Source organism: Indicator indicator, chromosome 1, assembly GCF_027791375.1.
Source record: "Indicator indicator isolate 239-I01 chromosome 1, UM_Iind_1.1, whole genome shotgun sequence".
In the NCBI taxonomy this organism is placed as follows: domain Eukaryota; kingdom Metazoa; phylum Chordata; class Aves; order Piciformes; family Indicatoridae; genus Indicator; species Indicator indicator.
Window position 1 is genome coordinate 70,877,392 of NC_072010.1, and position 22,074 is coordinate 70,899,465.

At 40.5% G+C, this 22,074-nt stretch overlaps 1 protein-coding gene across 1 annotated transcript in view; it reads left to right on the forward strand.

Annotated features, from left to right (window-relative positions):
• The window catches only part of AFF3 (ALF transcription elongation factor 3), a 324,954-nt gene that overhangs the window by 288,885 nt on the left and 13,995 nt on the right, over positions 1 to 22,074 (forward strand). Inside the window, exons 14-16 of the mRNA XM_054382846.1 lie at positions 2,685 to 2,886; positions 5,311 to 5,438; positions 19,916 to 19,979. Of these exons, the coding sequence (XP_054238821.1) occupies positions 2,685 to 2,886; positions 5,311 to 5,438; positions 19,916 to 19,979 (394 nt within the window). The remainder of the gene's footprint in view (positions 1 to 2,684; positions 2,887 to 5,310; positions 5,439 to 19,915; positions 19,980 to 22,074) is intronic.

Below are 22,074 nucleotides of genomic sequence, written 5' to 3' on the forward strand. Positions count from 1 at the left end.
TTGTGCATAGCATCTCAGTATAAGATGGTCGTGCTTCTACAATTTGACCACTCACCATATGTTTAGGTGGGCCCTACGCAACATACCAAAGGCCAAGAAGGTGGTCTGCAGCACAACTAGAAATTGTAGCTTCTTCTCACAACTCTGAGCCAAGTTTTTGATACATTTGGGTACACTTCCAAAGAGCTATGGTGACTCTTAGATGCTTTAGGCCCACACTTCAACAGTGACATATAAGCATGGCTAGCCATCATGTGTTTATGTTTGAAAAAAAGGGGAAAAAATGATAGCATCAGCTTACACATTCAAAATAGTGCTAAAGATTACTTTTTTAGAGGGAAGAGCACAGCTGTCCATCTTACACTCCCTGATTCTTGCTTTCATAAGCAGCATTGGTCATTAAAGCAAAACAGTTTGTGTTGTGTTTTAAAGGTACCGCATTATGGGAAAGGTTCTGAATTACAATTCCCAGAATCTTTCAAGGGACCTTGAAAGATCATCAAGTCCAATTCCCCTGCCAAAGCAGGGTCACCTACACCAGATCACACAGGAACACATCCGTGTAGGTTTTGAATATCTCCAGAGAAAGACACTCCATAACCCCCTTGGGCAGCCTGTTCCAGTGTTCCGTTACCCTCACAGTGAAAACATTTTTTCTCATGTAACTTCCTATGCCTCAACTTCCACCCAGTGCCCCTTGTGCTGTCATTGGGCATCACTGAAAAGAGTCTGGCTCTTGGCACTCACCCTTTACATATTTGTGAACATTAATGAGGTCACCCCTTAGTCTCCTCCAAGCTGAAGAGTCCCAGCTCCCTCAGTCTCTCCTCATAAGGAAGATGTTCTTTTTCCTTAATCACTTTTGTGACTCTGTGCTGGAATCTTTTCAAGCAGTTCCCTGTCCCTCTTAAACTGAGGGGCCCAGAACTGGACACAATATTCCAGATGGGGCCTCAGCAAGGCAGAGTAGAGGTAGAGGAGAACCTCTCTTGGCCTTCTAGCCACACCCCTGCTAATACAACCCAGAATGTCATCAGCCTTCTTGGCCACAAGAGCACATTGCTGGCTCATGGACATCCTTCTATCCACTAGGACCCCCAGGTCCTTTTCCCCTTCACTGCTCTCCAACAGGTCTCCAACCTATACTGATACATAAGGGTGTTCTTTCCCAGGTGCAAGACTCTACACTCGCCCTTGTGAATTTCACTCAATTTCTCTCACCCAGCTCTCACTGAATGGCAGCACAACCCTCCAGTGTGTCAGCCACTGCTCCCAGTTTTGTGTTGTCAGCAAAATCCAGGTTGTTGATGAATATATTGAATAGTACTGGTCCCAGTACCAGCCCCTGAGGGACTCCACTAGTTACAGGTCTCCCACTAGACTCTGTCCCGTTGACCACAACTCTCTGACTTCTTTCCTTCAACCAGTTCACAATCCACCTCACTACCTGATCATCCAGACCATGCTTCCTCAGTTTAGCTGCAAGGATGCTGTGGGAGACAGTGTCAAATGCTTTACTGAAATCAAGATAAACCACATCCACCGCTCTACCATCATCTATCCACCTGGTTAAGTCCTCATAAAAGGCTATCAGGTTGGTCAAACAGGACTTCCCCTTGGTAAAACCATGTCAATTGCTTCATGGCTTCTTTCATGTCTAGTTTTTAAAGACTTGCCAGATAAATGGACAAATGTATAATAAGAGTACATTTAATTATCTCTGCTCCCTGAAATTATGTGCTGAAATATAATACGGTTTGTACCATATTCTTTTTTGTGGTTCTGTTAAGTGTATACTCTCTGATACAGTAACAATAAAGCAGTGAGAAATGTCCATTAAAAGTAATAGACTGAATAAAAGCGAATGTGACAGGGAAAGGTATTGTGTTGAAATAGTCTGCCTGACCTTAATCACAGCTTTAGTCTTAATGAATACTGTCTCCTTAAAAAAACTTTTACTTTGAATGTGTTACTTTAAGATTTTCAGCTAAATATTTCCTTCAAATTAGTGCATCTGAAGTTTATTTCTGGACATTTTTATGGTCTGCCCTCTCCTCAACCAAATAAATGAAAGCTGAATAGCTTTTTTCTTGAGAGAACAGACCAGCTCACATTTCTCTGTCTACTGTTTGCATATGTTTTCTTTTATCTGCACTACCAGCCTATCTTTCTTTGTCTTCACAATCTGTATTAGATTAGTATAAACAGTGCTACCAAAGGCTGGACAGTGAGCACAAAGACTACCCAGCCATCTTTAAACACATTTCCTGTTTTAGTTGACATATGGTTTTATTGCCATGGCTTATAAATTGTCACCCATAATGGTGAAATAGGACTCCATAACCTGAACTTACATTTCAAAGCCTAATCTTCATCTCCAGCTATCCCTTAAGAAATGGTGAGCAAGTGGCCATTTATCTCTGTTTTTTTTTTTTTTTCCAAGCACTCTGATACAGACTTTATATTAACTCCAGAATTACAATTTGCCTTGAAGGGAAAGAGGAGAAACATGATACAAATTTGTCAATGAACTCTTGGTCCCAGCACTGTAAGCTTGTTTCCAGATACCAATGGACTTTATCCTGCCAGCAGGTTTTAAATATAAAGTTTTGGTAATATATAAAACATTTACCTTTCTCAAACCCAGCTTTGTGACACTCCATTACTGTAATTTCCATTTCCAGCATGGCAATACCAATAAATAAAAATGAGAAAATGCTTCGGTCACCTGTCTCTCCCCTCTCTGATGCATCAAAACACAAATACTCCGGTGATGATTTAACTTCCTCCAGCAGACCTAATGGCAGCAGTCTATTACCTTCCATCTCCTCCAGCAAAAAACATAAGGGTGAAATCCAGTCACAGCCACATCCAGGAGACTTCAATGTAAGTTTATGATGTTGTTCACAATATGAAGCCTAGTTATAGATTTCATTTTGTATTTCCGTCTGTGATAGTTTTGCAGAATATTATGCCAAAAAAATTGTAATAATGAATGTTGTCATTTTAAGTTCAGTTTTTCTGGTTTGACGTTTAGCAAGGCACAGAAGAAAGGAAAGAGAGCAGGCTGTAAAGTAGGCAAATGACAAAGGCTACATAAGCAAAAGGTAAAAGCTGTGGGCCCAAAACAAACAACTTGAGGCCTATAGAGTATTGCTTGGGCACGATGCAAGCACCCTATGTCCAGAATTGGGGCGCATTAAGGCCTCTACTCAGCTATTGCCTAACCTTGAGTGTGTCTGCAGACAAGTTCTCCCACATGTCTTACAACTGACTTTTTCAGACACTTAAACTATTGACACTGGTGAGCAGTTTAGTACCAGCCTCACAACTCAGCTCCATCAGAGCCCAGGTATTCAGATACTTATCAGAGAGTCTTGTTCACACTAAATGTGTCTAGAGTGCTTTTCCAGGTAAGGCTACCATGTGGCAGCCATTGCTATCAGAGCACTGAGAGAGCACTACATTCTGCCCCCAGTTATGAATGAGTTCTGCAATTAGGGTGCTGGAGTAAAGAGCCTGTTAGCTCTTCTGATTGAGGGAATTCACAAATCTCTCTCTCACCTCTCAAAAATCATACCCTACCCTCCATCCTAAGGCACACTGTTCGTAGAAGATCAAGGCCAGAATATTGTCACATCCTCCCCTTGAAGTTGTTCTGCTTTGTGCGAAGTAACCTAGAAGAAGCAGTTTGGGTACGATCGTATTGCTGTCCACTCCTGGAACATCTAGTCAAGCTGTTAGGGCACTCTGCTGCTGCTAGAAAGGCTCATCCTTCTTTTCTTGCTACAAAAACTGTTCATACATGTTTTCCAATATTTATTGCATTTATCATTTGATAAGAGGCGTCGTAAGAGGCATCAAAAGCCTGAGTATTAGTGCCTAAGCAATTTTTAGGAAAATAAACTACCTCAATTCTGGCAGTGGTCTTTTCCACCAACTTTTTGTGTGGTGATAATGGTCCCATGGTATATGTTAAGTATATATATACATATATACTTCAGTATATTTCCTTTTTTGAGAGTAAGGGAGGAAAGTAGTAATTACAATCTTAATTTTGGATGCTTTTTAAAAAACAAGTTATCATAAATTATGTGGGTTTGATAAATCATAATAAAATTAATTATATAAATTTATTAAAAGGCATTTTAACATATTGTTGCTAGTAATTTAAATTTACATGGATTGAATGTACTTCATAAAAACATTTTAACTTCTAGAACTTAAGTTTAGGAGTCTCTAACTCATTCAGAACTATAAATTGTATGATTCTTCACTGAGTGTTGAACACAATTTAAATTCCTTCACAAGAAAATGTGCTGGAAATCAAAAGGTGATTGCTTTATGATCCATAACCTTAGTGAATGCTTTTCACTGAGATTTTCTGCATAGCCTAGCAGTGCACCATTTGGTCAACATTTTAAGAACTCTTGCAATGATATTCTTAAGTATCTGGTTATTTGTCTGAAAACTTTAGCCTGATGAACTGATCTGGATATGCCACATAGAAGATGAGAGCTTTGATGAGTTAGCTTTAGTTTATCCCATCTTCTCATCTGGCACCTAACTGGAATGCCAAAGCAGTCCTCCAAATTCCTGTCACAAGCCAGGGAGTGGCTTTTATCTGTTTGAGCTTTCTGTCCATTTCTTACTGTGTTTCTTTGTCACCTGACAAAGAAAAAACTGGTTTATGGCAATGATTATCAACCAAAACCAACCTGGGGCCCTCTGCTTTGCACTGTACTGATGCATGGTAGTACACACAGCAGGTCACAGGGTACGTAAGACCCTGCCACAAGTTATGTGTGGCACAGAGCAGTGATCTTTCAAGCTGATCTGGGACCCAGAGCAGGAAGAAACCTGGACTTTGGGCTACAAATTCATAGCCATAGGCACAGCAGCAGTGCAGCATGAAACGAGTCAAACAAGTAACACTTCCTGGCCTGAGGCAAGGTACAATGCTAGTTTAGAAGACGACAACTAGAGATATAACTTCATCTTCTAAATGACCACAACGGATCTGTCCTTTAATAATTTCACTTACTGTGTTTCAGAGTGTTTTGATAGTTGCTGATAGTTCAGCTCAGTTTATTCTGTATATCATATTGAAACTCAAGCCCTTTGCAAAGTGCACTGAGTAATCTCTGTGAATTTGTGACTGTCAGTGACAAGACAGCTGTACATGCTCCCTGCAGAAATAGTAGGAAAAGTAACTGCCAATTTACAATGCAAAGACACTCTTGTTTGTGAGTTGCTTTTTTGAAGTTAGTGGTCAATTCCTCAATGTCTTCTGTGCTGTTTGTTGTCTAGAAAGCAGTTCACATCAATTCAGAAAATGTTCTTCTCTGCAATAAGCCACAGTCCCAGACAGAATCGTGGTCACCTCTGCCCAGCGCACCCAGGGACTGCAGAAGGACAAAGCTTATCTTTGATGATATGTAAGTACAGATAACTTTAAAACAAAGAAAACAATGTCATTTTCTGCATTTAAAAAGAGAATAACACAATTTGTCCAACAGGAAGTGAGATATAGCCAGAAGAATTATAATAATACTGTATGTACATTGAGAAACGATTGAGACATACAATAGAAACTCTGTAATTTTTCATCATAAATTAAGCCTCTAATCATCATGAGCAGTGAGGACTGGCTGTTCTCTAAAGGATAGGGAGCCAGGAGCCAACGGGCAAAATGTGGGGCTGGCAGGGCAGGGGCTATGCCTGTCACAGGTCCAGTCCCACAACACCCAAGTTGGGTGAGCCAGGCAGACGCAGGGGTGGAATCAGGTTCAACCAAGAGCCCCGATCCTCAGGCAAGTCCATGATGATGAAGCATGTTCAAGGCAAGGCCAAGAATTCAGGTCAAGATCAGATTTAGTGATGGTCAGATACATCTCAGTGACTGCCAGCTCTGCAGGTCCAGCTGAGAAGACAATCCTCAGACCAGAAGTTCGCATCACTGAGGAACATCACAAGCATGCTGTGAAAGAGCTGGAGACAGATACACTTACAATGAGTTCAACAGGCAGTGAAGGCCAAGACCTGAGCTTAGATGGTTTTCTTTAGGCCATGGGGAGGGGGAGGAGAGCTCACATGAGGCAGGTTAGGGCCGTTAAGGTTTTATTAGTACCCTTGGGGCACCAGCATTAATTATGCAAACATTAGACTTAATTTATACAGACCCATAGCAAGGTGGGTTGAGAGAGGCATCCTTCTTCTGCAGCTTTTGGGGCAAGAGGAAGATGACATTCGGGAGCCTTGCATCAATGAGCCTTGACAGCTGCTGCTGTCATTGCTGCTGCTGCTGCTTTGAAAAAGATCTCACAACAGCAGGGCAAGTAGGAAGCAGCAGAGATTAGCATGAGTATCTAGAGGGACGTTTGACCCTTCCCACCTCAACTACATCCTTCAAACATCCCGTGCTCTCCTCCTCTGAAAATTAATTTAAACCTGTAGTTGTCCTTCTTTTCTTTTTGGTAAATTTAAATTGCTGGTTTGTTTCCCAAGGTCATTTAGGATGTGGTATTGTTTAGATAAGGTATAGAGGTGAAACAGGTGGTTGAAATCCTAGTAACTAGAAAAATCAAGATTATTTTTGACTGGTAGTGTTGTGGCCTGAAAACACTGATTTTTTTTCTGGTTAGTGTAAAAGAGGTTCTGTTCAAGTTAAGTGTCACACTGCTTGGAGCTCTGTAAACTGGGTGACCTTGATGTACCTTTTGTACTCCTACACCTTTTGTTTCATCCACGACATCTCTAACTATTTTATACCAAAGGAAATCCTGGAGTAATGGGTTTGTTTATTCAGGAACTGCTTTCTACAAGAATTGAGAATTTTTAACAGTAATTATAGTAATAAGGTTTGTTCACACTAGCTGGTCTCAGGGACAGCTAGATGGACAGCAGCCTCTCCTAAAGAGAATCTATGTTTCCTAATATAAGGCATAAATAATCACCACAAACTTCAAAAAGATGTAACTGTTTCGTATGTCAAGAAAAGAAAGCCGTTGAGATTAATTTATTTATGTATTCATGGCAGTCATAAGGAGATGTAAGTTGTATAAGTGTAACCAATTTTTCTGCCCCTTTCAAAGAAAACTCAACTCTGTGTATGTATCTTTATTTACCCTCCTTCTCCACCACCTTCCACATTTTTAACATTTATTCAACAATCTCCATGGAGGAAATGTGAAGCTGTTTAGAAGTGCTATCTAACTCTTCATCACTCTCAGAATACTTTATAATTTACAGATTACAGAGTGATAGAGGTTGGAAGGGACCTCTGAATATCATTTAGTCCAACCCACTTGCCAGAGTAGGTTCACCTAGAGCAGGCTGCACAGGACAGCATCCAGACAGGCTTTGAATGACTCCAGAGATACAGTCTCCACCAACTCTCTAGGCAGCCTGTTCCAGTGCTCTACCATCCTCTAAGTAAAGTTCCTTGTCATGTTTAGATGGAACTTCCTATGTTCAAGTTTGTACCCATGGCCTCTTGTCCTGTCTCTGGGTACCACTGAAAAGACTGGCCCCATCCTCCTCCCACCCTTTGAGTATTTATAAGCATTGATAAGATCCCCCCTCAGTGTAGAGCGCTAAAAAGCCCCAAGTTCCTTGAACTTTCTTCATAAGAGAGATATTCTTGTCCCCTAATCATCTTCACGTCCCTTTGCTATACCCTCTCAAGTAGTTCCCTGTTGTTCTTGAACTGGGTATCCCAGAAGTAGATAGAGTACTACGGATGAGGCCTCACCAGGGCAGAGCAGAAGAGAACCTTCCTTGACCTGCTTGCCACACTCTTCTTGATGCACCCCAGGATACCATTGGCCTTCTTGGCCACAAGGACACTTTTCTGCCTCATGGTCATCCTGTTGTCCACCAGAACTCCCAGGTCTTTTTCCACAGAGCTGCTTTCCAGCAGGTCAGCCCCTAACCTGTGCTGATGTATGGGATTAATCCTCTCTAAATGCAGTACCATACATTTGCCCTCATCAAACTTCATAAGGTTACTCTCTGCCCAACTCCCCATCCTGTCCAGGTCAAGCTGGATGGCAGCACAGCCTTCTGGTGTGTCAGCCACTCCTGCCAGTTTTGTGTCATCAGCGAACTGGCTCCCTTCATCCAGATCATTGATGAATATATTGAGGAGGACTGGACCCAGTACTGAACCACTTGTTACAATCCTCCAACTAATCTCTGTGCCACTGACCACAGACTGTGAGCTCTCTCTTTCAGACAGTACGCAATCCACTCTACTGTCCATTTATCTAAGCCACACTTCCTAAGCTTGCCTATGAAGATGCTGTGGGAGATGGTGCCAAATGCCTTGCTGATTTCTGCCAGCTTCCTCAGCACTTGCAGGTGCATTGCATCAGGACCCATGGAATTGTGGATATCCAGTTCATTTAACTGATCTTTAGCTTAATCCTCCTCAACCAGGGGAAAGTCTTCCTTCCTCCAGACTTTTTCTGTTACCTCCTGGGACTGAGGGCCAGCCTTAGCAGTAAAAACTGAAGCAAAGAAGGCAGTCAGTAACACTGTCTTCTCTGTATCAACTGTCACCAAGTCACCCACCTTATTCAGCAGTGGGCCCATGGTGTTCCTTTGCCTGATAATGTACTTGAAGAAGCCCTTAGTCTTGTTTTTTGCATCTTTTGCCAGATTTAATTCCAAGTGGGCCTTAGTTTTCCTTGTAGCATCCCTACATACTCTGGCAACTTTCCTATATTTGTCCCAAGTGGCCATTCCTTTTCCACGTACTGTGAACTTCCTTCTTCCATCTGAGTTTTTCCAAAAGCTTCTTGCTCATCCATGCACATCTCTTGCCATCCCTGCTTGGTTTTGAATTCACAGGGATGTGTTTATTTTGAGCTTACAGGAGGTGGTGCTTGAATATTGACCATCTCTCTTCAGCCCCCCTGTCTTCTGGAGCCCAAACCCAGCCATTCATTGCAGCACTCCAGTCATCCCACCATATTTCTGTGATGGTGACTAAGTCATAGCTCTCCTGTTGCACAGTGGCTTCCAGCTTCTCCTATTTGCGGCCTGTGCTTCATGCATTGGTGTAGATGCATTTGAGCTGAGCTATCAGTTTTGCCCACAAAGCAGAATGATATCAGTGTGCCTGAAAAATATCAAAATTCTAAAACACACTCATCCCTATGGGGACAGGCTGCAAGAATTGGGGCTACTCAGCCTGGAGAAAAGAAGGCTCTGGGGAGACCTTATAGTGTCCTTCCAATACCTGAAGGGGGCCTACAAGAGAGCCAGGAAGGGACTTTTTACAGGGGCTTTTAGTGATAGGATGAGAGGAAATGGGTTGAACCTTGAGGAGGGTAGATTTAAACGAGATATTCAGAAGAAATTTCTTTATAGTGAGGATGGTGAGACACAGGAATAGGTTGCTCACAGAGGTCATGGATGCCCCTTCCCTGGAGGTATTCAAGGCCTTGAGCAAGCTGGTCTACTGGAAGATGTCCCTGCCAAGGGTTGGAACTAGGTGATCTTTAAGGTCCCTTCCAACTCAAACCATTCTATGAATCTGTAAATCTGAATTAGAAAAAAAAGTGCTATCAGAAACAGGTGCAATGGAACTGTTGTATCTTCACCATATTGTCCCTGAAGATGCTGATAGAAAACAAGGGGCCTAGTTTGTTTCATTCTTCCTCTAGCATACTGTCATGTGAAAATGCTCCATCAGCTAAGACGCTCTTAACACTTGCCTTCTCTGTTAGCGACAGATGTGATTTCTCTGGCAGTGTGTTCAGTAAAACTGTTCACATTTTCAGGGAGAGATACAATTAAACTGTTTGTGTATAGTGCCTTACATGTAGAATGTCCCCAAACATCTTGTGGTCCATTAAAAAAAAAAGTCTAAAAAGCCAAGTAAAGTAGAACACAGGATCAAATATGTCTTAATTTGCCCTTAAAAGTAGAAATGGTTAAATGCCTGTTGTGCCAATTAGAGAAGGGAGATTTTCAGGTACAACTGTCATCCACAACCTGTTTCTAGGAATCACCACCAGAATACCAGCAATACTAGACCTTGATTCTGAAATCACTGTGCAGTGAAGTGACTGGCTGCAAATGTTAAATGTCAACAGATTGGACTCACATGTTAGGAAGATCAAATTAAACATGGCAGCCAGTATCTGTCAAATTTGTATAGTACTACAGCAGAGGATTTGAAGAAATGCAGTACAGTAGGTTTAAAAATATATAGTAATCCTAATGGCAGCATTTGTTCAAAATGATGCCTAGGAAGTATTTCATCTCATAATCCATGAAGTTCTGAATTACTGTAATCCAACCATGGCTTTAAAGTCTTCATTTTAATCAGACTCTCTAGTTTTTAAGAGACTAAATCCCTTCTATTTGATTTAAAACAACAACTAATTTTTTTGACCAATCAATGTCTCTTTGGTATACTCTCAATTTATTTTCTCCAGATCATTGACAACAGCTGTCACTAGCGATAAATTGGAACACAAGTAGGTCAATAAAAAGTATATCTTGCTTGGCAGAGTGCTGTATACACATACACAGCAATATAAAAGTAAACATAGCTAACAGAGTTCAAAAGTCAGGCAAAATCCTGCACCCCCTCTTTTGCCATTGTTTACAGCCTGCTCTAAATATGCTTCAAGGCACCCAGATGCCACATGTATAAACAACATCAATGGTGTTTCCAGTACTAATTCTTAACACATTTTCCTGGATTTTTGGCTATTTCTGACTCTATGAAGAGAATATTTTCAAGGCTACAAGCAAACTCCCCTCTGGATCCCAGCTGCAGAGCTGAATCTCTGAGATAGGAGAGAACAGTCTCTCTTACCAGTCTCTCCCAGTCTTTCCTTCACCTCTGCAACAGGAGAGCAATGAGCACATGCCTGCAGCAGGTGATGAGCACCCTCCAAACCCTGCATCTCTTTGACTAGTCTAGGTCTCATACTGTGTATGAGGAAGTCTCACCTAAGCTCCCATGGTGTTTACAGTTCTACCACACTTCTGGTACTTAAGAGAGAGTGTTTTCCTCAAGTTGGGTGGCAAACATTTGTTTCTTCATGGAGGGCTAAAAATCCATCCCCTTGTAACTCAAAGATTGTCTTCTTGTGCTGGATCACAGAGCAGTGTGGGGTTTCATCGTCCTCAATGCCAGGATTCAGGTGTGGTGTATAAGAGATATTCCAATGCTTCTATTTGTGGCTTAATTCCCAGGTCACCTTTGCTGTTCCTGTTTGAGCAGAAAATATTTTTACCTATGTTTGAAGGATGTATTTTATGTCCGTTTTCCACAATATAATCACCCAGAAGTTTTTCTTTTGGATTGGAAGGCTCACTGTAATGGCCCTCGAGTAAAAGGCTGTGATTCCTCAAGGAAACCTGGGAGTTTTCATGATCATTCTTTCAAAATATAAAGGATATTTTTATCTTCCAGTGAGAGCAAGTCCCACTAGCAAATTGTCATAACCACTTTAGTCTAGAGAATCACAGGAAGACTGTTCAAACTCATTTTTAGCCTGGGAGTACCCCATTCGTCTTAGAATCATAGAATGGTTTGGGTTGGAAGAGAACCTTTAAAGGTCACCTACTTCAATCCCCCTGCAGTAAGCAGGGGCATCTTCAACTGGATGAGTTTGCTCAGAGCCCTGTCCAACCTGGCCTTGAATGTTTCCAGGCATGGGGCATTTACCACCTCTCTGGGCAACCTGTTCCAGTGCCTCACCATCCTCACAGTAAAGATTTTCTTCCTAATATCTAACCTAAATCTACCGACTTTCAGTTTCAAACCATTACTTCTTTCTGTGTCACAACAGGCCTTGCTAAAATGACTGTCCCCATCTTTCTTCCAAATCCCCTTTAACTACTGAAAGGCTGCAATAAGGTTTTCCCACTGTTCTCTTTTCACAAAACCACAGAATGGTAGAGGTTGGAAGGGACCTCTAAGGATCATCTAGTTCAACCCTCCTGCTAAAGCCAAGTTGATCAGGTCACACAGTAATGTATCCAGGCAGGTTTTGAAAGTCTCCAGACTGAACAACCCCAAATCTCTCAGCCTCTCCTTGTAGGAAGGATGTTCCATCCCTCTCATTGTCTTGACAACCAACAAAGAGTCCTGGGGAGCGGCAGAGGGACTACAGTGACTTAATGCACATAAGAAATATGAATTCCCAAAATCCCTATCAGATGCTTTCCTGGTCCTCTAGTGTCTGATTATGATTTATTTCAAGTCTTACAGTTATTGAAGTTTCATAGGCAAGCCTTGAAGGACAGGAGCCCTGGATAGTCTTTTTTTCAGGACTGACTGTGCCTTTTAGTGTAAATATCCCTCTCCTTGACTCAAGTTTCACATATACTGTCACTCAGTTTCAGACACACCATGGCTTTTCGTTCATCAGAGCTCGGAACATTGGAACTGGCTACCAGGTAGTCCTTCTCCCAGAATGCTCTTACTGCCTTCAGTTTTCAGCTGCCTCTTGAGATTTCAAGGTGTGATTCCATGGTATTTTAAAACGATATAGATCTGGATAGTTGTGGTCCTGCTCTCTCTTCCTAGGTCTGACTGTAAAGGCTTTCACCCAACCTTGGAGTGAAATAGTAGATTTCAGAGTATCAATTTCATATACATCGAAAGAGACCCAATTGTAGTTTATCTGCAAGGATGTAATGTTTTCTCCTTCTGCTTTTAATACAGGAGCTCAAGTCCCTATCATTACTATTTCTTTCATTCCTCTCTCTCTTCGCTTGTACGCTTTGCATGTTTTAGTCTAGGTATTGATTTCACATGGATATCCTTAAGTCGTGAATCTGGGTCATGCCCAGGAAATTGTAGTAGATTTTGACTCTTTCTCATGGTCTCTTGTATTTCACTATGTTGGCAAGATTAGTCTAGGGAATTTTGCGTTTTTGCCAAAACAGGAATCTCCACTTATTTTATCCTTCTTAATGTCATTTAGATTAGGTGCCAAGCTTTACTTTTGTCCTTTTGTCTGCTAGTTTTGCAATAATAACTCCCTCTCTAGGCATCTGCACTTTTCATCTATTCATCTAAGCTAAGCTATTGACCTTGTTATACTAAATCCACCAAGACAGTAGCTGGGTAGTTGTGTGATTGCATAATTTTTTCTTACGTTTCGTCTGACTCCAATCATATCTTTTGTTCCTATCTTTCTGAAATTTCTATAGCACTATCATTTAAATGAATCATGAATACTCTCTCCATCCTCACCACTAAACTTCCTAGTTTGCTGAACTTCCCAGACCTGTTGGGTCTTACCGTAGTGTGTGACTCCCATAACAGGGTACCCACTTTGTACAGCTCCATGGGCTTTCGCTGGCCCTGTCTACCACCATATGTGCCATGCCTCAAACACAAGAGTGCCATGTGCCATAAAACAGCATGTATTTTAAGCCATGGAATGGGCAGGAAGCCATGATAGGTCATAGGGAGAATACTATTTTGTGTAATAATACCTGCTCAGCTCTATCCTTTACCCCCAAAATGACCACCCTTATCTGTGATCTAGCATGTCAGACATGATCCTGATGCAGATCCCAATATGAAACAGCAAGTAAGCAAGGCTTTATACACCTGCCTTTCACCTTACATGATTTTATTGCTCTTGCAGGATTTTCTTCTCTTCTTGGACTGAAAGTTCAGGTTCTATTGGCACAGCTTCAAAACTGGGCACGGGCTAACCCTGGCTGCACCAGTTTCTTCTCATTTTGCCCCTAGCACTGATCAGATTTTGAGGTTGCTCATTTTACTGTTTTACTCCTTTCCAGCACACTCACTTTTTAAGGGTCTAGATTACTAAAGTTGTGAAACTGGTCCTATATTTAGAATTATGATATAAGCTGGTTTTATTACATGCAATTGTTGTACACTGAGGAAGCACTAGTTTGTTTTTTTATAACACTTCAGCAGCATTATCTCTGAAGGGTATTAAAATATGCACTTGGCTACATTTATGATGTTTAATTGAACTTTTATTAGCTTTCTTTAATGTATCCTCATAAAACACCATACCACAGTAAGAAATAATGTGCAAGTGGTAGGTTATGTAAATGAAGCAGAAAATGCTATAGTTTAGTATTTAGTTCATACAAAATATAAAAATTAGATGAAAAATGTGTTTTTCAATGCAGTTATAATTAAAATTGCATATTGAAGTCTAAGCTATTCTATACTCTGTAAATACCAGTGGTTGCTCTGAGTTCCAAGAAGATTATGTTGCAGTAGATGCTGATGAATTACTGTATGAAGTAAGGCTTTTATTGATTCATTTTGTTTGATTCTCTTCCCTCTTTTTTACTGCATGAGTTTACATTTTTGCAATTATCTGCTGAACTGGAGTAAATTAAATGCAGAGAAGGCAGAAAAGACGAAGGTGGCAGAAATGCTCTATAATGGCATAGAGCTAAATGGACTGAGAGAAACATGTACACACAGAGGCATTTCACGTGGGTAATGGTACTACCATTCTTAGGAGCTCAACAGCCCAGAAATTCTGAAAGGCTGCTTCTGGAATGGGAATAATTATGATGCCCACAGCCTTCTCACCTCATGCTGGGATCCTGCACAACACAACAAGCAATGGAAATGCTGTCTTTCCTGCTGGTTTTCGGCAAGCTCCCAGAGAAAGTGGTGGCAAGGCGAGTGAGAGGAATTCTGGACAGTGGTGGTTTGTTTGATAAATTTCATCCTGGATTCAGCCACAGCCATGCTACTGAGGCTGCCCTTGTCAAAGTCATAAATGGTTTGAATGCCACTGCTGAAAAGGAAGCCTGGCCTTGTTTGTACTATCAGATCTAGCCATGGGGGGGTTATTCTGTAAAAGGCTGGATTCTGTTGCAGTGCCTAGGTGACTGGCTGGTGTTGACTGAGAATGTGTTGAAATGGTTCCAGCAGTACTTGATTGCTTTCCCCAATCAGCATAGTAGGGTAAATTCTCCTCGAGAGCAGCCAGTTTCACATAATGACACTTGATCACCGATGGCCTGACTTAGTTGGCGCTGATGCTTTACACTCTTTCTTTTGCCTTTCAGAGAGATATATGAGATGCATTGGAGCAGTGTATTAGAACTCCTTTTTGGCGTTGTTGAAGAGGACTATATTTCTAAAAGTACCAACAATCAGATATTCAGAAACAAAAGACTTTCTTGTGGAGTCAAGATTATTAATAGAGATAAGACAGTTGTTTGTACCTGTTAATTTGAAGTCCTGCTGATTTTTAAATTTCTTAAAAAAAAAAAAAACAAGAGGCTTGAATTCTGTTTGTAAATCTAGACTGAGAGTGCTGACACCATTAGGTATGTACAGTTGTAAATAACTTCAGAGGAGAATCTGACTCAATTGTCTGAAAACCAGAAGTCACTGAGTAACTTTCCATGGGACTTCAGTTTATATTTTTGACCAGTAAGCCTAACAAAGAGACTCCAGTGCTTCCTCTGCTAGTACAATTTTAATCCTGTAGATGTTTTCTTTATTCTCTGCCTTCCCGGGCTGTAGCAAGGCCATGATCTGCAGAGGGATGGCAAACCTTAGACCACAGATCTTTCTGAATCCCATTAATGGGAAAAAGTGTTTCTCCTCAAGATGCCTCTAGTATCTGAAATTAGCATCCAATGAGGCTACCTGCAAATTCTCCAGTCTGAGATTATCGCCAATGTAACTAAGCAGGCCAAGCTGCAGAGGACATTTGGATGAAACTTCATGCTTGTAGCAAATGTGGGTTCCTCAGTCACTCTAACTTGAGGGTCTGTAAAATCAGAACATGATTAACAATCTTTTGTGAACTTCCTGGATACAAAATGTGCAGTATGCCAAAGAGTTACCCTGAGTTATTAATTTATGAGTCTGGTTTCTTATGTGTCTGTGTGCTTAGGTCACCTGTTACCTTTAAGGAGCCTATAGAAGAGTGTTTTTTTCTGTTGGTGGTTTTTTTGTTGTTTTGGTTTGTTTTTTTACTTCATGACATAATAATTTAAACTAATGTACTGGATTTAAAAAGAAGATTTACATTCACATTCAATGGGAACCTAAACAAAACTGAATTTGAAACCTTTCTCATTAAAAAAAAATACAAACATATCTCTATTATGTTACTAAAATGATATAAGAAATGCATGCGATGTACATAAATATACATTAAATCTGTAGGACATTTCAACTTTCCATTTTCACTCAGCATGCACATTGCTAATCTGAGTACTCAGCATGCACAGTACTAATCTGAAATTTATTAACATGTAGTGATAAACTGAAGAGTAGTATTTCACAGATAGCATAAAGATGTCAATATTTGACTGGGCATGTTTATTAACACTATTGAGCAAACTTTATTAAAAAATAAAATAAAATAGAAGAAATCATACCCTATCCATTTTTCACAATTAATCTAATTTCTGTTAGACATCCCCTGATTTGTAAGTCAATCTTGTATTTTTCCTACAGAAATACCTAAACATTCACGTTAAGAATGTATGTGCTTTGTTTTAAAATGGCCTTTTCATAGTTTCTTTTTTATATATCATGCCTCCCAAAAAACAATCGGACATAGTAAAAACTGATTATTTCTGGGTATGCACATTGCATTGTGATTAACCACCTCAGAGCAGGCTTCTTGGTTCAGTAATGTGCGTGCCTCTTGCTAATACCCTCATTGCTAATCTTAACTAGGGAGAATAAATCCTGCTGCAAGCTGAAAACCATTTTACAATTAACTTATAATTATAAGTAGACCATAATTGCATTGTGTTATCTCACTTCGTTTTTACAGCCTTACCATGCTTCAAACAAGCAAATTAGACATATAGTGCTCAGTGATACATGGGAGGGAATGTTGCAAAGGACATATTTTAATGACCTGAGTTTTAAAGGATTATATAAAGGTTCATCACTTCGATCATTTCAGAGACCTGAGACCACTGTTTTGCTGATTTGCTTTGTTTTATTTTGTGGCACTTTGTAGTAAACCATCTTATGTAGGACATTGCAGAAGATTAAGAGAAACAGGAATTAACATTTTTTTTAACAATTATTTCACATAATTAAACATAATTTAACAATTATGTTCTGAAAACATTGTCATTTTTCTGTAGCAAGCTAACACTGTTCGATGTCTAATATTTCATAACTGACCAAGTCCAAATTCAGATGGTTCATGTTATTAAGATAATGTTAGCATCTTACTGGGCACAGGAAGTATTTGCAGCTGCATTAGGTTATGAGATACTGGGGGACAAACCTGCCTTTAGTCTGCTTTCTAACCTACTGGGTAGAGTAAGCTGGGGAACAATTCCACTCTGCGGGAGAAAGTTGGAGCAACTTATAAAGAAAGTTGTTTTTTCTTCTTATCAACAAGATTTTTAGGGCAAAGGTCATTCATCATTAGTCAGACTTTGAATTTTATTTCCATCTAGGGATGTTTAGCCTTCTCTTCAAAATAAGGTTGAATAAACTTCCATGATGCCATCAAATACCCTTGAAACTGTGTGCACCTAAATAGAAGGAAACAGACTAGTACACTGCCAAATAGCCCTGTGGTGTCAAGGAAGTATATATGGATGTCCTTTCCTGTCAATAGGCTCCCACCTTTCTGCTACTGACCTCAGTTATGGATCCGAGCATGTTCTTACTAATAACACCAATAATGTTTTCTCATCCATCCCAATGACTTCAGTGTTTAGATCTGTATCTTCTCTGACTGACACAACATGTTTTTTTAAACAAATATGCTGAGAAATGCCAATTTTTTTTTAAATTTTTTTTAGAGTTCTGTACTGGTTTGGGCTGGCATAGAGTTAATTTTCTCCATGGCAGCTTGTATAATGCTGAGTTTTGGACCTGTGGCTGAAGCTGCATTAATAACACAGGGGCATTTTAGCTATATTGCCAGCAGGGCTCACACAGCCTCACAGATGCTTCTCATACCACCTCACCAGTGAGTAGGCTGGGGGTGTGCAAGAAGTTGAGGGGGGACACAACTGGGACAGCTGACCCCAAATGATCAAAATAATGTCCCATACCAGCAAGAAAAGCTGGAAGAAGTAGAAAAGGGGGACATTCAGAGGGATGTCATTCATCTGCCAAAAGCACTGTTAAGTAAGTGAAACCCTGCTTTCCTGGAGATGGCTGAATACCTGCCTGCCGACAGGAAGCAGTGAATGAATTCTTTGTTTTGCTTTGCTTTATCTGTTAGTCTGTCTTTACCTGAATGCACAAATTTTCTCACTTTTTACTCTTCTGATCCTCTCCCCCATCCCACTGGGGGGAAGTGAGTGAGTGGCTGTGTAGGGCTGAACAGCCTACTGGGGTACAACAGATTGCTGAGTGGCAATAATACCACATCATTTACAATACCAAGCACTTAAAAGCTCGAGTAGTAAACCCATCAGAATCCGTACTCTGACTACTCAGGAATATCTCATTTTCATTAAATACAGCCAAAGGGAAGACACTGTAACCAATACTAAGAAAACTATTTTGCAAGGCAAAACTTCCTTCTCTGAGAGAGCTGAGGATACAGTAGTAACTGCAGCATAAGCCGAGAATCAGAGATTCATAGAATTGTTTAGGTTGGAAAAGACCTTTAAGGTCATTGAGTCCAATCATCAGCCTAATACTGCCAAGTCAACCACTGAACCATGTCCCTAAGCACCACATCTACGTGTCTTTTAAACACTTTGAGGAACAGTGGCTCAACCACCTCCCTGGGCAACCTGTTCCAGTGCTTGGCAACCCTTTCAGTGAAGAAATTTTTGCTGATGCCCAGTCTAAATTTCCCCTGACACAACTTGAGACCATTTTCTCTTGTCTTATCAGTTGTAACTTGGGAGAAGAGACTGACACCCACTTTGAGAAGAGTAAGGGCATGTTTTAGCTTAGAGAAAAAAGAAGGCCACGTCCCACACATACAATACTAGAAGAATCTGCAGTGTTAGGAAATGTGAAGACTTTTATGAAAGGCAACAACTGACGATTGTAACTGAAGTTATAGCCTGAAATGAAATGGCAAGTGCTGGTTCTCCAAAGTAAATGAGAAAGGTGCAATAGGAATAGCCTGTGGTAAGAGGTGAAGAAATTTGCTTGAGCCATGAGGAGCTCACTGACATGGTGGCCTTGCCAAATAGGGATCAGTTTGTGTTTGCAGTTTGAATTGAGGTGTTTAAGTCTGGATCTAAAAGAAACTTGTGAATTTTAGCACAGAGAAAGCAGCTGTATTTGTGCCCTGCAGTCGATAGATCAGGCAGGTAAGGAAGGGATGGAGTCTTGAAATCCATTTGAGGAGAAATCAATGGAGAAATTGTCAAGAGTAGTGGCAGTGGAATTGCAACAGGCAGCCCACCTCCACCAAGTCAGAGATGAACTCCAGTTAGCAAAAGTAAACAGCACTCTCAGCATGCTTACAGATAAGAGGAAGAAGGGAGGTGAGATGGTAGTTGTGGAAGCAAGCAGGTTCGATGTGTGTTTTCAAAGTGGAGAGATTAAACACACACTTTTTTGAGGGGAGGAAAAAGCCAAGGCAAGTGACATTGTATAGAGAAGAGTTGGAAAAGCAGTAAGCAAGCACCAGGGAGAGAAGACTGAGTTACTTGTTCCGCTTAATGCTTGCATCCATTTTGCAGATCAAAACGGCACTAATTTGGGAAGCAGTTTATATAATCCATAAAAGCACATTTTATTAGCTTTCTTTTGCTTTGAATCACTGACTTCTAAAGAATGAGAACAGCCATAAATGCTATTGTCTCCACAGGCAGCAGTTTGGAAATAGAGGATTCATAGTTACATGATAAGTGTATTTTCTTCATTAAAAAAATGTTTGCAAATCAGGTTTAAAATAAGGGAAAAATAACTTGGAAATATTCTGCACTTCAGAAAATAATAAAATGTCTTCTTATTTTCCCCTGGTAGGCCACGCAATGCAGATTACTTTATGCAGGAAGCTAAGCGGAAGAAGCATAAAGCAGATGCGATGGTGAGAACATTTTCTTTGCAGTTATGTTGATCCAAATTATTTTTGCAATGCAGTTCCTTCATCAGTGCAGTATTGCCAGGGTAATTATAAAATCTATTATAAGGATGGCTAGGCTTGTTAAATTAAGAAATGTTTATATAATCAAATGTTCATAGCCCAATAAACTATGACTTAACAAATAATGACTTGCTGAGATAAAGGCCTGGATAAATAAAACTTTCCATTTATTCCTTTGCTTTAATTAGTAACTATAGTAATGGAGGATGTGTAAGGGATCCACACACCTAGCTTCTGATTTTAACTAACTAGCTAGGTCCTATAATTCTCCAAATTTGGTCTGGTGGCCATAGCATTTGTACTTTTTTTAAAGAGCTTTGGTTCTTAGGTATCAAAAGAATCCTGGTTTCATGTCAGATGTTTCCTAACATAATCAGAAGCACACAAGAAATTTGTATAACCCTAGAGGAACACCTGGCAGACAAAGGACTGTTGTGACAAATTCTTGGCTCTGGCTGTGAGACCTGTCCGAAAATGTAGCTGGTAAGAAAAAGGGAAATCTGAGGTTATATAGAGCTCTAAAGAGATGCTTGTCTTTCCAAACAAATGGGTGCAACAGAGTACTCACTGCTCCAGGAGAGCTCCATTTAGCCATTTCTTAGCCTCCTCCAGGGCTGGGTTTGTCCAGCCCCATGAGTAAGCTAGCACAGCCTTAAAAACGTTCTTTTAACGTCCTTAAAAAAGGTCTCTGGGGTGGCAGACACAACATGTGGGGTGGGACCCTGCATTGGTATGGCTGTCTTGCAGGTAGGAGTAGCTGCAGTCCTGCCTTTCTCTGTCAGACAGACACTTTGTTGTCAGAGCAGCGGGAAAGAAGAAAGGTAGTTTTTCTCAGCTGTGAAAAATGTAAAAAGGCCAAGCAAGAAGCAGGCCCTATATTTAGGACTTTAACATGGAGTTTTACACTCTACCTGAGTTTATTAGCACAAATTTCCGCGGTTTATTCAGTTCCATATTACTCTAAAGTGTGTCTTAAATCAGAAAATATTGTGTAGAAGTACAAACGGTGCACTTGAGTGTGTTGCTTTAAACAGAATGGAAAAGATTACTTAATATGCAAAGGAAATTCGTAGCCTGAAGAGAAATATTTTTATGGTAGACTTCCAGAAACTCCCAGGAGGTACAAGCATTATTCTCTGCTCTGCCACAAGTTTCCCTCATGAAAGTCACTTAGGTACAGTTTAAATACCCTCCCACCAGTACTAAACGATTGAAATCTCCTTCACATTCAGCTTCCCTATACATTGGACCAGCACCTTACTAACACCTTGCAAGCTGCTCTTTGCAGGAGCTTCCTCTCCCTCCTTCACTGTGTAGGGATCCTGCCATATTGCTGAAGTGCCTCCAGACACTTTGAATCACCTTGCTGGGCTCAAAATCTCCTACTCTGGTACTACAACACCTAGCATAGGCACTTAGAGTGCACAGCCTGAAAATTACTCTAAGTCTCTCTGCTCCTTAGTACCCCATCTGTGAAACTGGGATAATAGCACTTCTACCTGCCCAAGAGCATCAGGGAGAGAAATATAATAAAAAGTTTGTGAAGTTCTCTGGTATGATCACAACGGGAGTCATATAAGAACCTAAAATAGATTGAAGCCAGTGTGCCATTCCAAAGCTACTATTTAAAATCTTTATCCCTTTGAAAAGAATAAGGTCCATTAACCTTTCACTGTGTGCATCTGATTTAAATCAAATGCATCTAGTCCATTAATGGGTTTTATGTACCACAGGAGTTCTGATTGAAGGAAAAAGAAGTCAGGACGTAGAGATATTAGTTTGATTCATCTCTATCCACATAAAAAATGAAATTCTGCAAACAGATAGGTGGTATTTAAGTGTATACATATGAACAGTATGTGCACATTCGCATATACACCATCATTGAGGACATAAATGCATGTATATCCATGTAAGTACACAAATACACACACACAAAGTCAAAAAAGGGCTGAAAATAGAAGAATAAATAGGGCAATGAAGGAGGATAGCAGAAGAAGCTGAGGGATTAAAACCATCCCAGAAAGACAAGGAGGAT